Genomic DNA, 26,779 nt, shown 5'->3' with positions numbered 1-26,779 from the left:
TCTAGATGATCTTGGTTGTCCAAAAGTGTCCAAACTTCTCAACAACATGGATACTGATTATGATTGTAGCAACTGTCCGTATCGACACAAAAAAAAACATTTCACTGCGCAGAGAAGAAAGCTTATGCTTACGGAACTTGGACTCTTGATTTTTCTGATAACGTATAATATTTGTAATTTCTAATTGTATTTGTGATCGTTTTGTAATTAATTATTTTTAATTTACTACTTTTGTAATCAGAGAGAAGTCGCATTCCCAGTTAGAAAAACTGATTTTCCCTTAAAATGACTTTTTAAGGGATATGATTTTCCCTTAAAGGTACAAATGACAGATCATACAGATGACGGTTTAATTTTAGGTAATTTTCTCTTTGATAATAAAAACCAGGAACGAAAATCATGGAAACCTTTTGGACAGACTTGTAATAGATCTCTGGTGGTTTTTTGTCCCAATTTCTTGTTATTTTGTTAAAATTAGCGTGCTGTATAGTAAGAATAACTCTTGCCAAAACTTGTGAAGAAACAACAGTTTGGATTGCTATCTTATCTAGTACAGTCGGTTATAATTTACCTTCTCCTAAATTATGAACAAAATAATTTCTACTAAGGAACGCATTTTTATTTCGTTGGTGGGACCAAGCGGGTCTGGAAAATCTCATCGTATCTATGATTGGCTGATTTTTGGAACTTTTCAACCCAATTTTGATAAAATTTACTATTTTTATCAACATTATCAATCACTTTACGGACTAATTTCCAATAAATTTAGAAACATTCATTTTATTCAAGGAGTTGACTTTGAGTTCATTCAGAGTCTACCTATTAATGGAACGAAGTATTTGCTGATTTTTGATGATTCTTGTGAGGAAATCTCAAGCTCGAAAGATTTTGTCAACATCGCGACAGCTGGAAGACACAAAGGACTTAGTACAATATATATATATAAAGCATAATCTTTTTCATCACGAGTAGGTTGGGAGGAGATATTGAGTTACAAAATACTCATATAGTTTTATTCAAGTCTCCTAGAGATGTTCTGCAGATTAACACTCTTAGTCAACAGCTCGGGTTAGGATCACAATTAAAAGATTGGTATACAAAAGCTCCTTCAATCCCGAATGGTCATTTATTTATTGATCTGACTCCGAAAACAGTCGACCCTCTTAGATTTTGCACAAACAGTGGTTCTATTCCCACTATTTTTTTTCTTCCTCAAACGAAACAAGAGATTACTTTTTTGAACGATGAACACACAACATCTCTCTACACTGATAACGTTCCGAACGTATTCCCAGAACTTCAAGAAAACGTTCCTACGAAATTGTCCAAAGATTTCTTTCAGTTTCTAAACAAATGCATAGTAAACCTTCTTGGAGGACAACTACAGGAAACACAAAAACAAGACGTAATAAAGTACAGAGACGAAATTCATCAACTCGTGCTGAAAAGAACCGGAATAAATAAAAGAAGAGCAATTTTAAGTTCACGAATAGAGCTCGTGTCAATTTTGACACCATCTATCATTAATCAATTGTCTTGAAATGGAACAGTTTGATTGGATTCCTCAATACCTTTTTGAACAAAAATTTAAATTAGAAGTTAAAAAGTTGGCACTTTTGAGCAGAAACCAGTTTCTGTCCCAACACAATTGAGCCCTAATTACAAGGAAATCAGCCACAAAACCAGATCATTAAAGAACGAATCAATTCAGATCAAATTTTGAATTCTCCGCGAGTCAAGCTCTCTCAATGACACAAATTTATTAGATGGAAGAGATACAGAAGTAGCTTTCGCAGATTTTATTTTTGCTTTAAAAAGAAAGAACGTTGATTTTCCCGACATATATTACACAGTACTTGATGCTACAGGAATAAATCCGCAAAAATTAATAAACAAAGATGCCAAAAGCAAAGACAGAGGGGGCTGGATTCCTTTCAAAATCTGAAAAAGCCAAGCTACAAAGACTGTATAGAGATGGAAAAGCCGCATATGGATCAATTCAAAATCTATAAAAGGCATGCGGGTTATCCAAAAAGAAACTTGCCTACTTTCTGCACAGAAAACATTCCTACACAAAGTATCGTCATGCAACACGACATTTCAAAAGGTTACCAGAATTTGCTAAGCGAATCAATGAGATCTGGTGTCTCGATCTAGCTTTTATGGATAAATTATCGGACAGTAATAAAGGAGTGAAATAATTATTAGTATGTGTTGACGTCTTTTCTCGCTTTGTTCGTGTGCAACCAATGAAGTCAAAGTACTCTACCGATGCAGTTGTAGCTTTCAAAAAATGTTGCGTAAAAAGAGTATGCCAACGAAAGTATGGGTTGATCAGGAAACAGAGTTTAGTGGTGAGTTTCGAAAGTTTTGTACGGACAAGAAAATCAAAATTTACTCGAGTAGAAGTCAAACAAAAGCTGCTGTAACAGAACGAGCTATAAAATCTCTGAAAAAAATTATTTATCGTTATATGGAAGAAGATGGTGACAAATACATGAGAAAAATGGATTCCTTTCTTAAAACTATGAACACAAGAGTTAATCACTCAACAGGTAAAGCTCCAAAAACTGTAACAAACAAATACTTTTTGTCAATTTTTTACAGAAACCCAATCAACCAATATATGCGACCGCGTTTTAAAGTGGGTCAAAATGTTCGTATACCAAAAAAAGATATTCCGTTCAGAAAAGGTTATAAATCTCGGTTCACAAGTGAAATCTTCAAAATTGTTAAAATTGCTACTTTGCGATGCATTACTCTTTTACGATGCATTCCGTTTATATCAAATCTAAGAATGGAGATATCATCTCAACGGGACAAAACATGAATTATCAAAATTTTCCAAACTTGCAATTTAAAAAAAAATTCTAAAAAACTCATTCCACAGCATAAAACTCGAGCTCCGGGACTCTTATGGTGAAAAAGTTCCTTTCAAGTCTATTGGTGTAACAAGAGCGGTACTAATGTTTAGAAAAACTTCTGACAATCTTTTTTAGATTTAGAGTAGTAGAAAATGGTTTCTGATAGTGATTTACCGTATTTTCGTGGTTATTCAAGACAGAGGGGAGGAGGATTCGGAGAGTTAGCACACTCAATTGGGAGGACAGCTATTCCATTCTTGAGGAGATATTTTGTCCGAGCAGCAAAAAGAGAAAATAATGAAGGTATTTTGGCTCGTCATGGATATGAACTTGAAAAAGAACCCAGCGATTTTGAGGAAAGCTCTTTTATAGATCGAGAGGAAGAACTTTTGCTGAAAAATGGAACTACATATTACGGTAAATTACCAATTGATTTGTTCCAATGTGAAAAGTTACTGCTCCCAAATACAAAAATTAGACTGAAATTGATTCGTGCAAGACCCAGTTTTTACATAATCTCCTACAATCCTCACGTCTCCCTTAAAGTTCCTGACTGTTCCTTCTTTACAAGACGTGTTGTTGTTAACGAAGTGTATCACCAGACTATCAAATATCAGTTAACTCATCAACTTGCTTGTTACAACTTTATGGAAACAATTGCACGCACATTTATTATTCCTTCAGGACAGAACCAGTTTATTCAGGAAAATGTTTTTAACAATGCTCCAATCAGAAGATAAGCTATTGCGATGAACACAAATTCAGCATTCACAGGACATTTTCAAGAAAATCCTTTCCATTATCAGAAATTTGGTTTACGAGAACTAAGAATTGTTCGAGGAGATAGAGCTATAGTATCAGTTGATACAACCAATGACTGTAGGGCATATGTAACAACAATGAAAGCAATGAAATTCCTGCGTTACCAAATAATCTATTTCAGAACCATTACGTGCATTTATTTGATCTCACTTCACTTCTAGATGCTGGAGAAATTATTAATTATCCTGAACTCAGCGGTGAAAGTATTCCATTAGAAATGTTTTTCGACCGCCCGCTAGGAAACGCGACAGAAAAAATTGTTCTAGGAGAAAGAATGTCCACTGTTAAAATTGATCAGTTCGGAACGGTTGCTAAAATGTTTGAAGATTTTTGCGTTAACGAAAATTTGTTCATATTTTTTTCCATTTTTTTGGGTGTTACATCATCGCTTTCTGCATTGGAACATTTGTGGGTTATATATTATTGTCACCCAGTTGCCATTCTCTTCTCCAAGTAATTTCTTAAAATGGACGTTAACGGGGGGGGCAAACTATTTCAAACTTTATTGTTTACGTTCCTTTCTGGAACTTTTTTTATAATTATTTTTTTCTACCCAAACTCCCCTAACAATTCTGTTGACAAAAAATAAAAATCAAGCAAAGTTTTATTAGAGCAAGAAAAAAGTCCAATGATTTTTGCTTTTTTTGAAGAGAATGAGTCTTTTCAGCTTGACTGTAAAGTTAGAAATCCGTGTGTAAATGGTGCTTGCGAATTAAAGCAGAGAAAAATTGTTTGACATGGATAACACTTCCCTGAGACAGATTATTGAACGAATCCCAGAACTCAAATACCGCTATATTGGATCCTTTCCAGCAGATTGTATTCCAAGACTACCCACAATCAGCTTTGCTATCAACAACACTTCTCCGAGCAGAGAAGCTGGAGAGCATTGGATAATGATTGCTCGACTCAATTGAACTTATTACTATGCTGACTCTTTGACTCGTCCAATCACAAAATACCAATTTTTGATTAAAAAGTATCAGAAAATGATACAACAACAAGTTCAGAAAACTGATAATTTGTGTGGATTTTACATATTTTTTGCAGCTTTTCAACTATTCAAATTTTTTCGAACAAAACTGAACAATGCTCATGATGTTCATGTTTTAAACTTTATAAGTAATTATATGTGAATTAGATAAATTTAATGTAAAATAAGTCGAAGTGCAATAAAGTCGATAGTAATTTTTTTCTAAAATCCTAAATTCTTCGTTGGTTACTCAAATTTTAGTTGTCGACTTTATTAACTACTCGGCTAAATGTACTTTGAAACTCTTTCTTTTTGTACTATCATCATGTAAACATTTGATTAATTTTGTATTTGCATGTGCTTAATTTGTACTGTGTCTGTTATTTTGAACTTTTTAATTCAATTTTTTATTTTATTTACCATTTTTCCAAGTTATGAGCGCGTAAACGTCCACTAGTACTGTGACAATGCCAGATCAGCAAGAGGTAGTTTCGATCTACCGACCTCTGGGTTATGAGCCCAGCACGCTAACGCTGCGCTATCTTGGTATTTAGGGTCAGCTATACCTAATCTTAAAACATTGCGGCGGCTATACCTAATCTTAATACATTGCGGCGGCTATACCTAAACATAATACATTGCGGCGGCTATACCTAATCTTAATACATTGCTGCGGCTACGTTGCGACAGGCCAATGACCGGCTCCCAAAAATGCGCGAGATCTACTCACACTATACTACTAATACCCTGGTCCCTATAATTAATCTTAATACGTTGCGGCGGCTACTCCTAATCTTAATACGTTGCGGCGGCTACTCCTAATCTTAATACGTTGCGGCGGCTATTCCTAATCTTAATACGTTGCGGCGGCTATTCCTAATCTTAATACGTTGCGGCGGGTATCCCTAATCTCAATACGTTGCGGCCGCTATTCCTAATCTTAATACGTGGCCGCCGCTATAACTAATCTTAATACGTGGCGGCCGCTATTACTAATCTTAATACATGTACGCCGCCTATACCCTATCTTAATACATTCGAGTAGACCCTCTCTCAAAAATACTCCTATACCCTATCTTAATACATGGGGTCTACACCCCCCCCCCCCCCCGGGGAGCCTATTACTACTGCTAACCTCTATTAAACCTATTGCCATGATATGTCGATTTTTGTAATTTTAGTTCCTTTTGAAATCCTATCTCATTATCCTCATCATTAATAGTTTGCATTGGCTTAGAGAAGACGTCCAATGGTTCATAGTTAAAGTTTTCAGAGAAAGGTTTATGGTTTCAATGGCTTCGAAAATTTCTTCTTTTATTTCCCTAATGAATTTCTGGTTTTTGCATGTATTTGTTGTTGTTTTCATAATCATAAGACTTGCGGTGATGTCCCGTTGATTACTTTTGATTGACAAACATCATTTTTTTCTCATTGAGGTATAATTTAGCGTACTTTTTGACTTCCGTTGAAAGCCATTGAATTCAATGGCGTTGATATAACTGATTTTCTCAAAAATTTCGTGGTTTTATTTTATTTCCTTATACTTTTGAAGTCATGTTGTTAAGGAAAGAACAACGCCATTGCTCTTATTAAGTATATGAAAAAAAATTTGTTTACCAAATACTTCTCGTTTATTGGGTTTGACACTTTTCTTGCTCAATTTTTTCTGAAATTTTCTGAAATTCGTCATGCAGTCTTGAAATGCTGACTGGTCTCATAGGCTTCTAAATAAGGATTAAATGAATGATGATGTTACTCAATGCAGTCAGTTTATAGTGAATAGTATTAAAATTCATGATATTGTTGCTTTTCAGAGACTTTTTCTAGTTTTCAGTTTTTGTACTTTTCGTCAACTTGTTATTTATTCTCATCATTGAGAGGTTCCATCCAGTTCATTGTAATTCAAAAACCACTTTTCGATTGATATCATGTCGTAACTGATGTTTTGTTTGTTGGACAATATGCGTTTTCATATAAGTTTTTGTGAGTGGTCAATATTTGTTCCTTTTTCTCTTCTTTCAGCATATTCGCTAAAAAATTTATGCTTTTGCTTATTTTGTCGTTTGTTGTTTTTCTCGTAGTCTTTCTGATGGCAGATCTTTTGAGCGCTGTAATGGGGCGTGGTGTTATGTATTTCATATAGTAGTTCAGTTGTGTAACGATTTTTTTACACTGAAACATCTATTATTATTTATCTCATCATTGACAATTATGTCAAAAATGCATATGAGATCGGGTCTGAACATCATGTGCGAACGCAAATTAATGAGCATCCTTGTTAACAAACTTATCAAATAGGGCGTGGCTTTCTATATTACTGTGAAAAAAAAGGAACTCAAAACATCAATAGGTACTCACAAAGTAAGAAAAGTTTTGCTCAAGCATAAACTTGTTTTTGCCTCTTCAATATCTGAACTTTATACAAAACTAATTTGGAAAACATAGAATTGAAAAATTCGGAAACCCAGAAATTAAAATTCGAATTATTTTAAGCGTGCCGTCACGGCCATTCATGGATTCTAACATGCATACTGTAACAAAAACAAGGCCGCAATCTATAAAACAGTGGAAAATAGATTGTTGAAATGTTTTTTTTTCAATTTCTGCTAACTTCTAAGTGAAAACTAAGTAGTAAACACAAAGCAGTCGTTGAGGCACCACTGTTCCATCACGCGATATTGAAACTAGATATTTAAGTTTAAATTCAGTCATGCCTGCACCAAAATAATAGGAGTAAGTTTTCTTCGGCGGAGTAACACTATACATTAAAAAAAGAGTTCCAATAAAAGCTCAGGGCTTGTCTATTGGAAAACCGACCTCAGCAGCTGAAGTAAGTAAAACTTAAATTCTCAAACTGTTTATGATTGAAATAAAACCCAATGTTTTAGAAAAACATTTTTATGAGTAAATAAAAACTCTTCCTGGAGATTTGTCGGTGCACCAACATTAGCTTATGCTGACAGACAATACTCAATAAAAGAGTAACCATTTACATGCTTCTAGATAAATTTTTTGTCCCAAACACCGAAACCAAACTATCAAGATTATAAAGTCAGTAAAAAACAGACAACTGTAAAACAAACTCTAGCTGGGAAGTAGAAGAAAAAATTTTTGTTTGCGATACAGAACCGTTTTCTATATATATAAAAAAAGAGTTTTTGGGACATCTGAAAGCAATTATCAGCGGAAAGCAGCGATCACTTTTCAAATATCTGGGAACCCTCAGTCAAAAATAAAGCCAAAAAATCATTTGCAGAATACAGTGGGCGAAAAGAATGATATTTTCACTCTTTGAACAAATCTAGAAATCGCACATTCTTCAGTACTGTGTTTTTAATTCATCTCCCAAAATAATTTGAGAAATTTTTTTTGACACATAGAAATTGCAATATTCTGCTCGAAAACCAAAAGTTTGACAAATCATAATGCACTTGGAAACAGCTATTCAAATAAAGTAGAAGTTTTTTCTATGAAGGAGTTTTTTAAGGGCCATTGATTTAACTACAACATAATCTTAATCGTAGCATGCTCAGATGTCAAATCAACTGTAGAAACTATTTTGATCCAAGAAACCTTGCTTTCACCCAACAAGTCTAGTCCAAATAATATCTATTTCTTTGAAAACAATCATTTCAGTATATTCTATGGAACAAACAAAAACAGCATTTGTATATGCAATTCATAATTATGTTGTTTTTGTTTGTATCGAAATTAAATGTCGTAACTTTCTCCTTATACAATCAGCAAAGACTTGATATTTCGATTTGCACCAGCAAATTTTTATTCCACAGTTTCATTTAGCGTTCAAAATTTCAGAACGTCATATCGTTCAAATGGGTTAAGAGACTGATTTGTTGATTTTTGTTTTCTTCCCCTGCAGTTGAAATAATCCTATCAAGAAAAAAAAAACAAAACAGAGTTTGTCACAATTGATCAGAAAATTAATGTCGTTGTTTTCCTTTGAATTAAAGATCACATTCCTCTTCTGGTACCCTCAATATAGTGCACAACAGTTGGTTTGTTGATATTCAGTCGATTTGTTTGCCTTATGATTGCAACTGATCTGAATGTAATTTTGCAGAAAAGATTTTGATATAAACTTTTCTGTTATTTCTTTCCGATTTGTAACGATAGATAACGATGGAATATGGAATAAAATCAGTTCCCAAGTTCCACCAACTGGCCATGACCTAGCGTCAGTTGAGCTCGAAAAGTTGACACCTTACAAAACTATGAAACGATGTGATCAGAAAAGGAAAAGAAACTGCTTAAAACTTAAGCAAAATTCAGAAAATTATTTTCAAAATTTTTTCAGATCACTCTTGTAGATAACAGAATCTCAGGCAGCTCGCTTTATAAATTAACAGGTTTGTTTGAGTGACGGCAAAATTGATGACACATGTGGACAGAATGTGTTTAGAAAACTTTATTTAGAACAAGTTTCATTCGAAGAAGGCTAGTTTTTCAAGTAAGTCGTGGTTCTTTTCATACGACATGGGAATCAAAAAATCAGCAACCATGAATGAGCTCTAAAAATGTGGGTTAATGAAACTAAATGGATATATTGAACTTCAGGTGAGACTGCCTTTAGAAAAACTAACTAACATGACTCCTAAAAAATTTCAGCCTACACTATCTATCTTAGGAAAACAAAAGATTCGCGGAAAATTTCACATTCTAAGGTTTTAGTTTAGCATTTAGTTATATTCGTTTTGCCTTGCAACGTATTTTTGCTTAGATGATCAAGTTCACGCCGTTTAATTCAGCTTAAATGATTTATTATAATTTTTGATCCTTTTTGCATTTTGATATTCTTCAAATTATTTTCCTCCAGAGTAATTAAATTCGCTAATTTTGTTCGTAATGCAGTATTACCACAATAAGAGGAAACAGTACACCCACAGAAGAATAATTCTGTGTGATCTTAAAGTTCTGGGAATTGTTTTAAAACCGTTTATTCTGGTTTGATATTCAGTTTATCATTTAGAAGAAAGGCAAAGAAAAAAATTAAAAAATGAAATTCCATTCACGAAATGAGACAGAAAAAAGAAAACATCCTTTTTAAGAACGAAAAAGAAGGGCATTTTTTTCCTATCAAATCAATGGATTCATGACAAGGGTTCAAAAACACTGGAGCCTGAAAGTTGTAAAAAAATGATGAATAATTTCCAGAAAAACTTCCTTCTGGGCTCTTTTTCTTGTGAAATATTAAGTTCAAATTGAAAGTATACCGTTAATTTAGTTTTTCCTTATTTTACTTTTGCTTTTTTAACGTATGATCGAACTCATCTTATTTTCAGTGTTCTGAACGGTTATTTATTTTTATTAGAAAGGGCATTTTACGCAAGAACCAGTCTCTCATTTTCAAAAAAAAAAACAATAATTATCATTTAATTATCATAACAAATAATTATCCTTCTATATTAGTTTTGATCAAGATTAAAATCATGTTTTGAACGACACAATTCGAGCAGTTAATTTATAACTCAAAATAATTGGTTTAGGATAATCTGATGAAGTAGTTTCTCTGATACTAAAAAATATTTCCTGAACTAGCTACAGAGTAATGATGGAACATTCTGTGCTACGCCCAGACGTCTTGTTGAAAACTACCTCAAAACCCTCGATTTATTTTGATGGTCTTATTCAACATATTTGGGCGAACGCAAAGGAAGCCGAAGTAAAAGCAAGCCGACAGAAAAGCAAGCCGAAAGTTATGTAACAGTTATGTAATCTATCAGAAATAATACATTGTTAGCCGTTGCAATCAATAATGCGCGTAGTATTATAGTGCATAATGTAATCCAATGCACCAAAGAAACAAAAATACGTCAATTTTTAGACATCTAGTGGGTACGGGCCTCAGCAGACCGCTGTCCATGACCACGCCTCTCATCCGCTGTGGGATGTAATCCGGAAATAGCGGGGGCCGGTTATCGCGGCAAAGCCGCGACGCGCGCGAAGCGCGCCCACCGGCCCGCCAGGGGCAACTTAAAATAAGGGTATCCGAAAATTTTTCGGACCTTACTTGACCTCATTTTCAAAATTCGGCTTGCTTGCCTATCGGCTTGCTTGACCACCACAAATTTGATTCTTCTGTCGTCACTTAACTGTACTCTATCAATTCGCTTTTTCAATCTTGTCCAACGAAGTCTCTGGTATGAGATCTCACCCTTTCTGGTGAGCTGACATGATTAGTTTCTGTTATCAGAATTTACGCCAAAACTTCTAATTGTTCAATTTTTTCTTGACCTACAAACCTTTGTAAAATAGTAGTTAGAGAACACCTAAATTGAATGTCAACGCAAGTATACTTGAAGTATCCGTCTCCAATAGAAAAAATACTGTTATAGTCAGTCAACTTAATTTTAATCAAAACATTTTTTCTTTTTCCAACGAAACCAAGTTCATTCGGCTATTTTTAGATTATTTTCCACCGAGAATAAAAATATAATAACCAGGAAACAGTTCATACTAATTTAGTCAACCTCAGGAAGACCATATATACTTTCCAAAAACAATTCTGTTGTTCATTCTGTGGCTGACTCACAAATTCAGTTTAAAAACAAAAACAATGAATACAATTTATTTTTGTTTGTCCAAATTTTCATATTAAGTAGCTTCTGCATAATTATTGCCAAATAGATTCTTCTACAATAAAAAGAAACAAGGAGTAAAGTCTTTGAAAGCTGAAAATGCTATCGATGTGAGTAAACAGGAGGAAGCTAATGGGCAATGCTATCTACAACACAAAGCACCTATTGAAAAAAACTCAAAAATGTGAACAGAAACTTTCTAGAAACAAACCAAATTTTTTTATCGTGCAACCACAGAGCAAATAAATCTTTGCAGAATTACACAAACAAAAAAATCTTGGCTTTCCATTAAACCTACAGCAACTTATTAGGCATTTAACTTTATACTAATTTTATTGTTATATGGCGTAATATATTTTGGACCAGCGAATTAATGGGACGAAATAGACAGCAGACCCTCATAGGAGCATTTTTCTGCATTCTGTTTCGGAAAATCAATGCGGCAAACTACAACACGTTAGAGTTTGGTATCAGACATCTTAATTGTGAGGGATTTTCGTCAAAATAGTCAGAAATGTTTGCTGCACAAACGACTAAAAAAGAATTCAATTCAACGACTAAGATGTATAGATTAAGACATTAGAGAGTAAATTATGTAAACTAATGAACAGTTTCGAAAGTTTCAAGACTTGGCATTATTTGGGGGTTAGAAAGACAAATTGCATATTATCACCCACGTGTATCACAGCAGTTCAAAAGACTGTTTATTATCTGGAAAAGGTCTCAAGTAATTAATTAGCAAGTTGAGCTGAATGAATATTAATGCTAATTGAGATTTGCAGACAATAAGAGCAAACATCGTCACTAGTTTTTGCCTTGTTACAAAATTTTCCTGCATGTGCAGAGAAGTGACAATAAACAAACCAATTTTGAGGCAATTGAGCAAACAGTAACTATTTTTGTCCATAACTTACGACATAAATATGTGATGGAAAAAATTTTCAAATGCGAGTATATATGTTTATTAATGATATATAAAAACAGAAGTAGCATTCTTATACTCAACCAAATATTGTTTCAGCTTATCAACAATGTCGATTCTTTCCCCCATAAACAGTCAGAAAAGCCAGAATCGATTAGACTGACCGGCAATAAATACCCCACTACACCAGAACGGGCCAAGAATACAGAACTAGTGCATTATTATAAACTCACAGACCAACTCAAAGCACTAGTTAAGACCTTGACAAAAAGTTATCTTGAAGTGACAAATAGTCGAGAAACATCAAAAGCTGACATCCGACATCATATCACGAACACTCCTCCACACGTCATAACACTCCTCCACACGTCATCAAAAAGTCATTGATTTGTTCCACATCAATATTCGACTACAAATCGAAAAAATGCTAACGTCATATGAATGAATTGTAATAACTTCCAAAGATATGCTTTTAATAACATATTTGGGAATTAGATTCATTTGATTCATAGAAATACATTATGATTATGAAATAACACTTTGGGATATGAGAAGTTAACTTACGTATTAAGCAAACATGTGAAAGAAGTGTGAAATAGGGGGATGCTAACTATCTCAGATTTATCAAAATCAATGTCAATTTAGGTATGCTAAAAGTCATTGAACAGCAGAGAAAATCATGCACAAATTTAGGCACAAGACATAGTCAACTGTTCTTCCGCAGTTTTTGATCGGAGGAGTTGTTAATTATAATTAAATTATAGAATAGCATAAATATATTTATGGCCTGACTTTGTTGGTTCACATTGATTGGTTGCGTTTAATTGAATGTTTGGTTGGAATTTGATGCTCGAGAATACACAGATGCAAAAAGATGATCAATTAGACCACACATATTAATGATGGAATCATTGGAGATTCATTTAAAAGCAAATAAATTTTAAGAAGATTTTGGATTTTTCTTTCATCGAAGAGTTACCAGGGTTTAAAAGTTTAAGACCGCCTGGCTTGTCGTAAATATTTTTCATGCGCAGACACACAACACACATGCCCAAAAACACACACCAATAGACTTTCCAAAAAACAAAAGTTTCCTTGAAAAATTTTTTCATCATGTCTGGACAGGCATGATAAAAGAATCAGAATAAGTTATTAAAAACCTAAGAAGTCGTTGAATCATAATGAGTGTACAAAAATTACATCATTGAATTCCAAATTTAAATCTGAATTGAGTAACATGACAACTATTAGAAGTTCCTTTTCAGATGCAATAGGTTTCCAATGATAATGATAAAAGTAACCTTATCAACGAGACAGCGGCAAAATAATGGAGGAAATGCTTAAAAGGCACGAATAAGTTCCAGTAGAAACAAAGGTTGCAGGATTTTAATTTTTTTGCTATCAGCGGGTTTTTTTCAGAACGCAACAAATTGATATGTCATATTTTTATAAAAAATAAAATTAGAATTGATTGATTCAAAAATTGACAGCAAGTAAATTGAGCAAGCGTTTTTTTATATTTCTACTGTTTGATATGTAAAAAAAACTTTGATATGTAAAAAAATTCATATAAAAAACTGGCAGCAACCAACTCAAGGTCAAATAAAGCAGTGCAAATAGCATGACAAGTAAATTTTAATACCACATTGTATCGAAATCAAACTGATTTGTTCATTTATGTGAACATTTCTGACTAGCGACTATTATCAGTAGGTGTTTATCAAACATGAAGTGAATCTCAAACTTGCAAAATCAAAAATCAGCAAAACATTATTGCGATTTATAAACGACTTCGAGAAATTTCATCACAATCTTTACGATTGGTTTGCGAATCAATCTCTTGTTGGTACAGAATTTTAAACTAAACTTCAATATAGTTAACAATTTACTATGACCTCATATTTACACTTAAGAAGTGATGTTATCAAAAACTGTTCGTATTCTGTCAAAAATTTAAACTAGAACGATTCAGAGAGGCAAGTTCCAATAGAAATCCGTTTCACGAATTCATTATTCTTGCTGTCAGCATTTTTTTCAGAACGCAACAAATTGATATGTCATAAATTTTTTTAAAAAATGTGCAATTAGGCTTTATTGATTCATCATTTGACAGCAAGTAAACTAACCAAGCGTTTTTATAATACTACTGTTAGAAAATAATATTCGTGGATATGGCAACACTTTTAGCAAAATATTATATATACATATATATATATATATATATATATATATATATATATATGTATGTATATATGTATATATATATATATATATATATATATATATATATTCTATATATATATATATATATATATATATATATATATATATATACATATATATATATATATATATATATGTATATATTTATAGATATAAATATGATTATCAAACATGAAGTGAATCTCAACTTCCAACTACCTCAATATCAGCAAAACAGTATTGCCATGTATAAACGATTTTGAGAAATTGCATTAAACAAATTAGGGTTGGTTTGCGAATCAATCCCTTGTCGGTACAAAACCTCTAAATAGTTAAAGAAACTTCCTATGTTTAAAAATTTACACTGAGAAAATGCATTATGGAAAAACTGTTCTTGTTCTGTGGACATTTTTATCTCCAACGAATCAAAGACGCAATTTTGACATGTAAAACCACGTGACTACTAGCATGAGAGGAGCCCGAAAAACTGTCAAAATTTAGTTGAATATTGAAATTCTGGTCTAATTAAGCTAACAAACAGTGTGTTGAAGCACTCTTCTTTGAGTGGTGCTAATGAAACAGTTATCGTATCTCGTTTCTGTAGAACATCTGAGTCATTGTACAGTTAACATATTTTTGACATGTTGAAAGGAGAATGAACTTCAATATTCCCATTTTTCCTTCAGCGGAAGAAAGATTCTAAGTAACAGAAACCTTGTGCAAGCATAAAGTCCGTTTACATTAGTTCTGTTAACAAAAACTAGCAGAGTTGCATACTGGTGTTACTTAAAGCTAATTGAGAAAAAAAATTGATTATTGAAAGCAATCGGAATATTCAAATTTGGGTTGTACTCTGAGGTCGACGTTAGAAAAGAGACTAGCTAGAACTATAGAATTTAATAAATATATATAGTTAAGCAATTGCCTAAGGGAAAACTGAAGCCAATTTAAAAAATCGAAATATATATGTTATTAAGCAAAACTGATCAAAATTTGCTTTTTTCAAATTGAAATTTTTTTGTTATTCTGAGCGAAACAAATTTGTTGAACAGTGCAGCTTATCAATTTTTTTAAGAGCTAATTGGGTATAAAAAAACAAATGGCAATTCACGGTAGAGGTTAATACACTTCACAACCTAACTTTAAAAACGTAATATTTGGACAGACTTGGCGCTGCTGAAACAAACTGAGCGGTGTAACGTTTCCCTTGTCTTCGATAGCAGATCAGACGTTACACTTGGTCCGCCAGCCACGACAGTGGAAAGCAAATCGCTGCCCAACCCTAGCGTGATAGAGAGAGTGCCAGAAGCACCGACTAACGAAATCGAACTGATCAAGAAGAAACCGCAATTCAATAATAAAAAGCTCATGTGCGAACCCTAGTTAAAGGCAATAAGCAAAGCGCAAGCAAACAATTCTAACCTATTTCGCAATTTTGTACAATATCTGTAGAGTGTCAGCCAGCAGAGATCCAATGCAACATGAAGCCTCCGGATTAAGCGGAAGACGTTGAAACTAAACGAAGGCTTGACTACACAAAATTGACCACTCAAATTGTTTCAACAAATTAAAGGTTCTCTACCAGCATACTGTTTACTTTTTAAAGCAAAAAATGCTAAAACAACAGCAGCGTCGAAACAATCTTGTACACGGTTGCTCAAACGAACAAATCAATCTTTGTTGAGAACCAACTAAAACAAGCAAAGAAGTGCAAAACTAACTATAACTTATATTGGCTTGCACATATAAGCAAAAACATGCCAACAGAAAAAAATGCTGAGCGAAACAAAAAGATTCAAGCAGTGAAGGAAACCGGAAAAAGAACAGAACAGTAACAATTTCCCTGCCGACAACCCAGTTGCTTAAACGTTACCAAACGGAGCAACAGCTAGCGATCAGGATAAGGTAAAAATTTTGAAAACGTCGTTAGCGAAGCAAGAATCTTAAATGTGGATAAAAGACTTTGACATCAAATTTCAATCAAAAATGCCACCAGAACAGGCACGGGTTAAACTAAGAGAGCTAGAGATGGAAATGCAAATGAAGATATCAACTACAGAAAGAAGGGTCTGAACTTGAGTGCAAATAGAAGATAACATTATTGCAAGACGGTGTTGCAGTCAACCACCGTTGGAGGCAAAGGGCCGGTCAACTGGACCCCCGAAAAGAAGTTGTCTAGGATTGGGCCGGTAGAACTGACAACCTTCTAACGCCAGATCGATTAACAGCTCGATTGAAAGCACCCGCTGAATTGAAGGGTCAAAATAGTTTTTCAGGATATTGAAGTTAACATGATTGTTCATGCAGCTTGAAGGAGCAGGCAGGGTCTATACTTCAATGCGGGTATACGATACATCAATGGTTATTCAGGTTGCGGTAACCTACCAAGACTGAAGTTGAAAAACTTCGACGTAAACCCTCTCGAAAAGCCGGAGTTCTCCAGTATGTCCATTGCTACAGTGGATCGACGATCCACTCCAGACGCAGACAAAGTGAGCCATCTGAACTTTCTTTTGAAATGCGAGTCAAAATTTGCAATATTGTGAACGCAATTTTCCTGACTGTTCTAAGGTATTGCCTGGATAGAGGAAAATTGGAAGGCCTCCTGTGATTATCGATGTAATGCTGAAGAGTCTCTGGAGGGTAATTCAAGTCCAATCTTTATCTATTATATGTCAAACGTCTACAAAAAAGGGCAAAAAACGAAAAAAACTAAACGAAGCGATGTCGCAACCGTAAAACTCATAAGCTATTTTCGTGAAAACAGTTAAAAATCTTCAATTGAACATTTTTTTCATTGACAATTAGGCAGCCTAATTAGTTTAGTTTTATAATGAAGCAGGGAAACAAAAAAATCAGAAAAGACCAATTATACAAAAATCGCACTTTTTATTGAAAATTAGTAGTACCGAAGCCAAGGAATCATTAGAGGTGAAAATAAACCCAAGATCATCATAAAAACATGGTTCACTAGAAATTGAATGCAAGTTTTCCTCATAGAGACCAAGCTACAAGAAAGACAGGAATAGTAAAAAGGTGACTATTAAGCTAACTTCTTAAAACAAATACTTTAAGATTTTCAAACAAACTGAAAACTTTCAACTTAGAACAAGAAAAGCTTAACTTGTATCTGCTCAGAAAGCAAGTTATGTTTGTAATTAAATAGACTGAATCATGCAAAAAAAACCAACAAATGCAGACAAAACAAAATTTCGTAAACTATTACTTCAACCATAGGTAAATACATAAATATCACGAAACTTTATGCAATTTGGCAGAAAAAGCCAAGAATTCTTTAGTAATAAGGAACACCACTTCAATGAGTATTTTAAATCCACTTGTAAAAAATTTTGCCCTGTTTATTTTGAGACTGAGCTATATCTGGACAGAAAAACATTTAACACAATCGGCAAATTTCAAAACTTCACTTTTCTAAAACAGATTCTTTTGAAATCTTTAGGAGCCTTAAAGGTTCAACTATTGCTCTTAAAGAAAGGAATTGTAATTTTAATTCAAATGACGAAGTTATGAGGCTCCAAAATGAAAATTGAAGGCAAAACAAAAGAATTTAATTAAAATACTAAAACAGATTATCAAAGCTAAAAAAATTTATGAAAAACTTTTGAGCAATTTGTTTTCCTTCGAAGAGATAGATAATCATTTGACTTTATTTAGTTTTTACAAGATCTGTCATTTATTTTGCCTTGTTTTGAAGTCATTGTAATGAGTAATCAACATGAAATAACAAAAATGTGAAAGTATTTTGAAAAAGACTGCGCCCCATTAAAATCCGAATAGATTTTGAGATTCGATACCTAGCCCCAATATTGCTTCACGTCCAACAGAAACAATTAATTATTCCATAAGTTTGCAAAAAATCATTTAGTAAATGATATATTTCCTTAAACCAAAAATAAATGATTTATTTTTGGTACAATTATTGAGTTACTTTTTAAAAACACCGGCAAAATATGAATTCTAGTAGAATCCTGTAGGAAACGAAAGAACAACAAACTTTTTTTGGTGTCCTCAAAGATTGAGACCGCGGACTGCGGATAATAGGTGTCAAAAATTCAAAAAAGTTTTAACCTTGATAATTCCCTAAAAAGCGAAAATCAAAAAAAAAATTAGTTTCACATTCTACGCTGGACGGGTTTCTAATGATACCAGTCTCAAATCTGTACGACGAATATCGATGCGCCAAACTATTAGAACAAAAAAAAGTGGATAAAAGAGCGTATTTGGAGCCAAATTCGATTTGAAGGTCTGAAAATTGGAAAATAAGCAAAAATATTAACCAATTAATTTGATTAAAGCTATCGACAAGAGTCCTCTATCCTTAAGAGTAAAGTCAATAACGTTTTCAATAACAGAGGAAAATTTGAATAAAAACAAACGTGGAAATATTGTCTACTATTCAAAAAAATGGTAATCTTGATAATTCCCTAAAAAGCGAAAATCAAAAAAGTTTTTTAGCTTCAGATTCTACGCTGGACGGGTTTCTAATGGTACCAGTCTCAAATCTCTACGACGAATATCGATGGGCCCAAATATTAGAACAAAAAAAATGAGTATATAGTTCCTCCCCCCCCCCCCCCCCCCCCCCACAAGTGGATCAGAACAATAAAGCGCAAAACAATGAAGAGCAAATACGTTAATTAACTTGGTCACGTGTCACGTAAGGCCAGGTAACAAAATCAAAAATCGTTTGAAAAGAACAATCGAGTTGCGTTAACCTTCACAATTTTCATTGTCTCGTTTGAACGATCACATTATTGCCGCTTCCGATCTCCGATCACTGGGAGAGACGAAGAAATTTTGGAACTTTCAAATAATTTTCTCCTCCCCAGTGATACAAAAAGGTAGAGAATTTTTGCTTGAATGTGATATTACTGATGACACCTAAGAATGGAATCTGAGAAAGATGCTCTCGTTAAAAACATTGTAGCCACGTGGTCTCTAATAGCAACAATGGATATAACAAGGCTGTTAAAGACACAATATGGCATGTCTTAGACACAACATATCTGCTGTCTGCTAAAACTGTGCTCCACTTCAAAATGTGGTCAAGCAACAGTCAAACACTACTCCAACATTGTGAGCGTATCTCAACTCATTAAAAAATGGAAACAGTTTTTCATGAAAAATGAAAAAAAATAAAGATTTGTTTGGCAAAACTTGCAATTTTTTTGCATTTTTTATTGCGCCAATGCTGAGCGCAACACTCAAAGTGAGCAAATTATTTTCCATAGTTCCTTTCACACGATAAGATTAATCCTCAGTTCGCTTAGAAAGTGAAATGGTGAGAAAAATAGCAAAATTTCACAATTTGGTTTCTATATTATATAAAGTAAATAATGCCAACCATTTTTTTAACAGAGCGTTTCTGATTCCATGATTAACACAAGCGCAACCCAAAAAATGCTCATTTTCCTTTACAGTTCATTTAATAAACTAACTTTGTTAAAACATCTTTCTGGAACAGCAAAAAATTAGACTGTGAAACTATTTTTTTAGAAAAGAAATAACTTCGCCAAGCTATGATAGCATTGAGTGGATATATTGTAATATTTACGAATGAGATCATTTTTAGGAAGATAAAAATGTGAACAATTTTGAGTTTTCTGAAGGATCTCCTATCCCTAATAAAAGGAACTCAATTCAATTTGCTGTGAGGAAATACGTTGAAGAAAAGCACCTTTTGGAAAAGGAATAAAAGTTGACGCATTGCAGATAGCACTGAAACAAGCTTCATTTCGTCTAAAATTTGTTTGTTTATTACTGAAAGGATCAGTTAGGAATGCAAGCGCCTTTCATGAGATTAGTTACAAATTAGGCTCAATTTATTTTCCGTCAGAATGACAAGATGCCAACTGCTTTCAAACGTAGGAAATCATCGGTATAATGACCCCCCCCCCCCACACACACACACACACACACATACGCGCGCGCGCGCGCGAACAAAATTTTTTAATGTTTTTCATAAGTCGAAGAGTAGACCTGAGTTACTTACCCATGATTAAGTAGAACCCTGTACAAAGAGACCCTGCCAGTGCAGTTTGAAAAGTGGTTCCTCCGAACTCGTTTTTGAAATCGTTGAGAAGCAACCCGAACGAGTAGCAAGTGCCATCGACGAAGAAGTTGCACATGAAACCCCCCAACACTATCATCCAGCCATAGCCACCGTCTGGGTAGCGGTTAGATATGTCCAGATACGACACTGTTTCCGACATCTCCTTATTGAGAGAGTGTGATGAGTTGTAAGTTGTAAAGTGTAAAATAAAAGTAACAATTTATGACAATATTGTAAAATACAGCGAGAAAAAATATGTTTCTACCATAATAAAGCATGTTACAGTTGTTTTATCGCATGTGCTCTTAATCTAAAAGTGGTCAAGTTTCATATAGGCCCCTTCCGTTTGGTCTCCTAGAACAAGTTGTTATGCTCGAGCGTGGACCAACAACTCGAGTATGCTCTTTTTTATTATCTTCAGCTCTTGACAGTTACCATTTTTTATGTTTATAAAAAACATTTGATTCATATCATCTTGAAAAACTGATCGAGGAAATTTTTTTTTTTGATCGCAGCAAATTCAGCTAAATATTTTGACTTCGTAAATTCTAAACGCTAAGACGTTGCTATTTCTCTAAAAATTAAAGGTTTTCATTTTTACAGCTTCATTGAGTTATTATTGCGAAGAATGAGGATGTGTAATGTGCGTTTGGACATACTGTTTCAATCCATCAGACCTCAAACAAAAAAGTCTACATTAAGCATTTAAAATTAAAATTTCATAAAACTAACATTTTTTGTAAAAAACCACTTATAGGATGGAAATATCATACTATCATCTACTTTGACTGTTTTCTTTGGAATTCAAAAGACTGCATTCAAAAATTTTGAAATGTTTTGTATATACTCAAAACAAAATTAAGCCGGTTGTGAACGTCTGCGGACTGAACCCCAAAATGTCATTATTCCCATTAAGAAATAAGATGAAGTACATTATATTCTAAACGATATTGCGGTTCCGACGTTTCAAAGCTTTAGTAGATGTTCCGACTTTTGAAAGTACGAGAAAAACTTTTAAAAAGTAGCTTTGAAAAATTGCACTTCAAAATTTTGAATTGTATAATTTTCCTTCTAGAAACCAAAAAAAATCAAGAAATCAAACAAGAGAACTAAACGAATGAACTTTTGAGTGAGCTATTTTAATATAAAAAGATTTGACATATTGGAAAATTTGGATAAAATTTGCCTCAAATATAATCACACTAAAACTCAATCAATTGCAATTACCTCCTTTTTCCAATGAACAGGGGTTTTTCTGAACCTATTTTGCAACAGTTTCTTGAAAGGGCAGTCACTTTAGTTAGAAAGCTTGACAAAAATTCATTTTGAACTTATTTTGAACTTACTCAATTTAAAGAACTTATTTTGAGATTTCGTGTAGAAACAATTCTCTTTGACAACTTGGCATTAATTAAGTTAAATCAACTTGCCGCGTTCAAATTCCAGGTAATTGGTAATAGCGCTTTCAGCTTACATGACATTACACCCAATGCCATTATACCCAATGCCATTATACCCAATGCCAATATACCCAATGCCACTATACCCAATGCCATTATACCCAATATACGTTAATATATTCGTTCAATAATCAGACTAAAATTTAGCCGCAGCTATTAAATGTTTGTTTTAACATTCTCAAGCGGATAATCTAATCCCATGTCGGTTGTGATAGTTTCATATCAAGTCCCACGGGCCGCTGAGGCATGGCCACGGCCATTAAGTACGTTAAAACATACTTGTAATGGCGACTGCTAATTGGTATTCGGATTATTGAACAAAAATATCAAAATTCATTGGATATAATGGCATTGGGTATTTTGGCGTCGGGTATAATGGCATTGGGTATAATGGCATTGGGTATAATGGCATTGGGTATAATGGCATTGGGTATAATGGCATTGGGTATATTGGGATTGGGTATAATGGCATCGGGTATAATGGCATTGGGTATCATGGCATTGGGTATATTGGGATTGGGTATAATGGCATCGGGTATAATGGCATCGGGTATAATGGCATTGGGTATAATGGCATTGGGTATAATGGCATTGGGTATAATGGTATTGGGTATAATGGCATCGGGTATAATGGCATCGGGTATGATGACATTGGGTATAATGGCATTGGGTATAATGGCATTGTGTATAATGGCATTGGGTATAATGGCATTGGGTACAATGGCATTGGGTATAATGGCATTGGGTATATTGGGATTGGGTATATTGGGATTGGGTATAATGGCATTGGGTATATTGGGGTTGGGTATAATGGCATTGGGTATAATGGCATTGGGTATATTGGGATTGGGTATAATGGCATCGGGTATAATGGCATTGGCTATAATGGCATCGGGTATAATGGCATTGGGTATAATGGCACTGGGTATAATGGCATCGGGTATAATGGCATTGGGTATCATGGCATTGGGTATATTGGGATTGGGTATAATGGCATCGGGTATAATGACATTGGGTATAATGGCATTGGGCATAATGGCATTGGGTATATTGGGATTGGGTATAATGGCATTGGGTATAATGGCATTGGGTATAATGGCTTTGGGTATAATGGCATTGGGTATATTGGGATTGGGTATAATGGCATCGGGTATAATGGCATCGGGTATAATGGCATTGGGTATAATGGCATTGGGTATATTGGGATTGGGAATATTGGGATTGGGTATAATGGCATTGGGTATATTGGGGTTGGGTATAATGGCATTGGGTATAATGGCATTGGGTATATTGGGATTGGGTATAATGGCATCGGGTATAATGGCATTGGCTATAATGGCATCGGGTATAATGGCATTGGGTATAATGGCACTGGGTATAATGGCATCGGGTATAATGGCATTGGGTATCATGGCATTGGGTATATTGGGATTGGGTATAATGGCATCGGGTATAATGACATTGGGTATAATGGCATTGGGTATAATGGCATTGGGTATATTGGGATTGGGTATAATGGCATTGGGTATAATGGCATTGGGTATAATGGCATCGGGTATAATGGCATTGGGTATAATGGCATTGGGTATAATAGCATTGGGTATATTGGGATTGGGTATATTGGGATTGGGTATAATGGCATTGGGTATATTGGGGTTGGGTATAATGGCATTGGGTATAATGGCATTGGGTATATTGGGGTTGGGTATAATGGCATTGGGTATAATGGCATTGGGTATATTGGGATTGGGTATATTGGGATTGGGTATAATGGCATTGGGTATATTGGGATTGGGTATAATGGCATTGGGTATAATGGCATTGGGTATATTGGGATTGGGTATAATGGCATCGGGTATAATGGCATTGGCTATAATGGCATCGGGTATAATGGCATTGGGTATAATGGCACTGGGTATAATGGCATCGGGTATAATGGCATTGGGTATCATGGCATTGGGTATATTGGGATTGGGTATAATGGCATCGGGTATAATGACATTGGGTATAATGCCATTGGGTATAATGGCATTGGGTATATTGGGATTGGTTATAATGGCATTGGGTACAATGGTATTGGGTATAATGGCATCGGGTATAGTGGCATTGGGTATAATGGCATTGGGTATAATGGCATTGGGTATATTGGGATTGGGTATATTGGGATTGGGTATAATGGCATTGGGTATATTGGGGTTGGGTATAATGGCATTGGGTATAATGGCATTGGGTATATTGGGATTGGGTATAATGGCATCGGGTATAATGGCATTGGCTATAATGGCATCGGGTATAATGGCATTGGGTATAATGGCACTGGGTATAATGGCATCGGGTGTAATGGCATTGGGTATCATGGCATTGGGTATATTGGGATTGGGTATAATGGCATCGGGTATAATGACATTGGGTATAATGGCATTGGGTATAATGGCATTGGGTATATTGGGATTGGGTATAATGGCATTGGGTATAATGGCATTGGGTATAATGGCATTGGGTATAATGGCATTGGGTATATTGGGATTGGGTGTAATGGCATCGGGTATAATGGCATCGGGTATAATGGCATTGGGTATAATGGCATTGGGTATAATGGTATTGGGTATAATGGCATCGGGTATAATGACATTGGGTATAATGGCATTGGGTATAATGGCATTGGGTATAATGGTATTGGGTATAATGGCATTGGGTATATTGGGATTGGGTATAATGGCATTGGGTATAATGGCATTGGGTATAATGGCATTGGGTATAATGGCATTGGGTATATTGGGATTGGGTATAATGGCATCGGGTATAATGGCATCGGGTATAATGGCATTGGGTATAATGGCATTGGGTATAATGGTATTGGGTATAATGGCATCGGGTATAATGACATTGGGTATAATGGCATTGGGTATAATGGCATTGGGTATATTGGCATTGGGTATAATGGCATTGGGTATATTGGGATTGGGTATAATGGCATTGCGTATACTGTCCTGACACTGCGTTTTTGTGTTATACATAACATGAGTATGTTGCAGGCAAAATACGATATTTGAGCAACTTCGAATATTTAATATTTTGATGAATATTTTTTTTAAAAATGCAGTTACAAAATTTGTTTCGTATTCTTTGTACATTTTCAAGGCAACTTTGATGTGTATTTTAAATACTTAGAAAAAAAAGATTAAGTTTTATTAGTTCCATTTAAATCTTTTCTTTTTTTCACCCATTATGATATAGATAAGTTACAGAAAGTGTCATTACATAGTAAATCAATATAAAATATGGCACCTGCGCTTGTGGTTTCAATTACTATGCACTAACTGCGCTGGGGGGCACAAAAGCAGAGAAGATTCACTCAATTTGGAGCATATTTAAAACCAAAAAAATGAGAACAAAAAGCAGTATTTGAAATTTCAATTTTTCCACGAGTAATCTAATATTAAAGTATCTCCCCGGAAATCAACTCAGTTTTTCAAGGGCTTCTAGTGATACCAGTATTGCATATCTCCACATAAGATGATTTTGATCGCGTAAAATTGACTCACCAAAATGCTGAGTTGACATACAATTGCTAACACTATTGTTCCAACCCATATATAGGTTGGAACAATAGTGTTCATATGGACCAGTTTTTAACGTGAAACTGGGGAGCAATTTAAATGAATTTTGAATAAAAAAATCTACACCAAAACGGTTGGCAAAGTTGAAAACAGAAAAAAATATACGGAAATTACATTCTGCTATTATAATTGCTTCGGCTCAAAGGATCATGAGCGGTTGGTTGTTGGTTCAAGTTACTTCCCTGGACACTCTCAATCTGTTCACAATGTTTTGACCTACTCTTTTCGTTTTTTTGTTTTGCTCGAGGTATCTTTAGTTCTTGATGTTTTCTACTCATCATGAATTAAACGTAGTCCATACACATTCTCATGTTAGTCCCTGTTTTAGGAATGTCATTAGGCACAAATGAGTTAGATCTGCCAGGAAAGGTTTAACGCACCCAAGTCTATTAAAAAGTGGACAATTTTTCAAACTGATTAGCCCGATGGAGGAAAGAGTTGATCTCGCCGTAGCATAAACCACTTCTTTTTTGAAACAGCAAATCTTTAGATAATTTTATCAACTTTATTTCAAATTTCTACTTAAAAACTGGCTACAAGCTACAGATGTTTCGATAATAACAAGAAAATTGTAATTAAAGTTGTAATTAACATACACTTCTTTTTAAAATACTTTTGAAGGGTAAAAAAGGAATATAAAAAAGGAATGAGCTCATCGAAAACTGGCAAAAAATCTCATTCGATAGTGACAACAGTATCATATTCTGTTTTCTAACACTAATTCACAATAAAAAGTTCAATCCAGGAAAGTTATTGAATTGATAAAAGGTTGTAACCATAAATATGGCTAGATTTTGTTTTTGAATAAAAATGGTTCACATCATTTTTGCCAGGATAAGATCAATTAACGAAAAACCGAATTATTATTTTCTTTTTCTAATTCAATTTAGCCTCATTTGATTTCAAGTTTGTTTACCTGGACCGTAAAAAAAACCGTCAGAAAATTCGTTTGTGTTTTTTGACTAAACAAGTCACCAAAATAATTGAGGTCGTTAATGTTAATAAACCCCTTTATTTCAGATAAGAAACACGAAGAACCCCCGTGGAAACAAATCCCATTTTAAAATAAATATCGGTCTTGATAATTTGCTGGGTTGCGATAGTTTTATATCAAGTCTGACGTGCCGTGGGTTTTTTTCCGAAACCTAAATAATTACATTGAGTTTATCAAAAAAAACTTGAAATAAATCGTGAATAAAATACAGATTGAGTCCACTGTAACATGATTTCAAGGTCAAATGACCAAC

The 26,779-nt window shown here is 34.3% G+C and overlaps 1 protein-coding gene and 1 long non-coding RNA gene across 2 annotated transcripts in view; one reads left to right on the top strand and one right to left on the bottom strand.

Annotated features, from left to right (window-relative positions):
• Window positions 1–12,524, top strand: part of LOC142335043 (uncharacterized) — a 30,189-nt gene extending 17,665 nt beyond the window's left edge. Inside the window, exon 3 of the long non-coding RNA XR_012758846.1 lies at window positions 12,277–12,524. This is a non-coding gene — a long non-coding RNA (uncharacterized LOC142335043). The remainder of the gene's footprint in view (window positions 1–12,276) is intronic.
• The window catches only part of LOC142335551 (monocarboxylate transporter 9-like), an 80,695-nt gene that overhangs the window by 40,680 nt on the left and 13,236 nt on the right, over window positions 1–26,779 (bottom strand). The window contains exon 2 of the mRNA XM_075384087.1: window positions 20,393–20,713. Coding sequence (XP_075240202.1) covers window positions 20,393–20,612 — 220 coding nt within the window. The 5' untranslated portion in view covers window positions 20,613–20,713. The remainder of the gene's footprint in view (window positions 1–20,392; window positions 20,714–26,779) is intronic.

The sequence above is a fragment of the Convolutriloba macropyga genome, chromosome 2 (genome assembly GCF_964194025.1).
Source record: "Convolutriloba macropyga chromosome 2, txConMacr16.3, whole genome shotgun sequence".
NCBI classification, from domain to species: Eukaryota; Metazoa; Xenacoelomorpha; order Acoela; family Convolutidae; genus Convolutriloba; species Convolutriloba macropyga.
The sequence above is the reverse complement of the archived record's forward strand: the minus strand, read 5'-3'. Positions and strand labels throughout refer to the sequence as shown.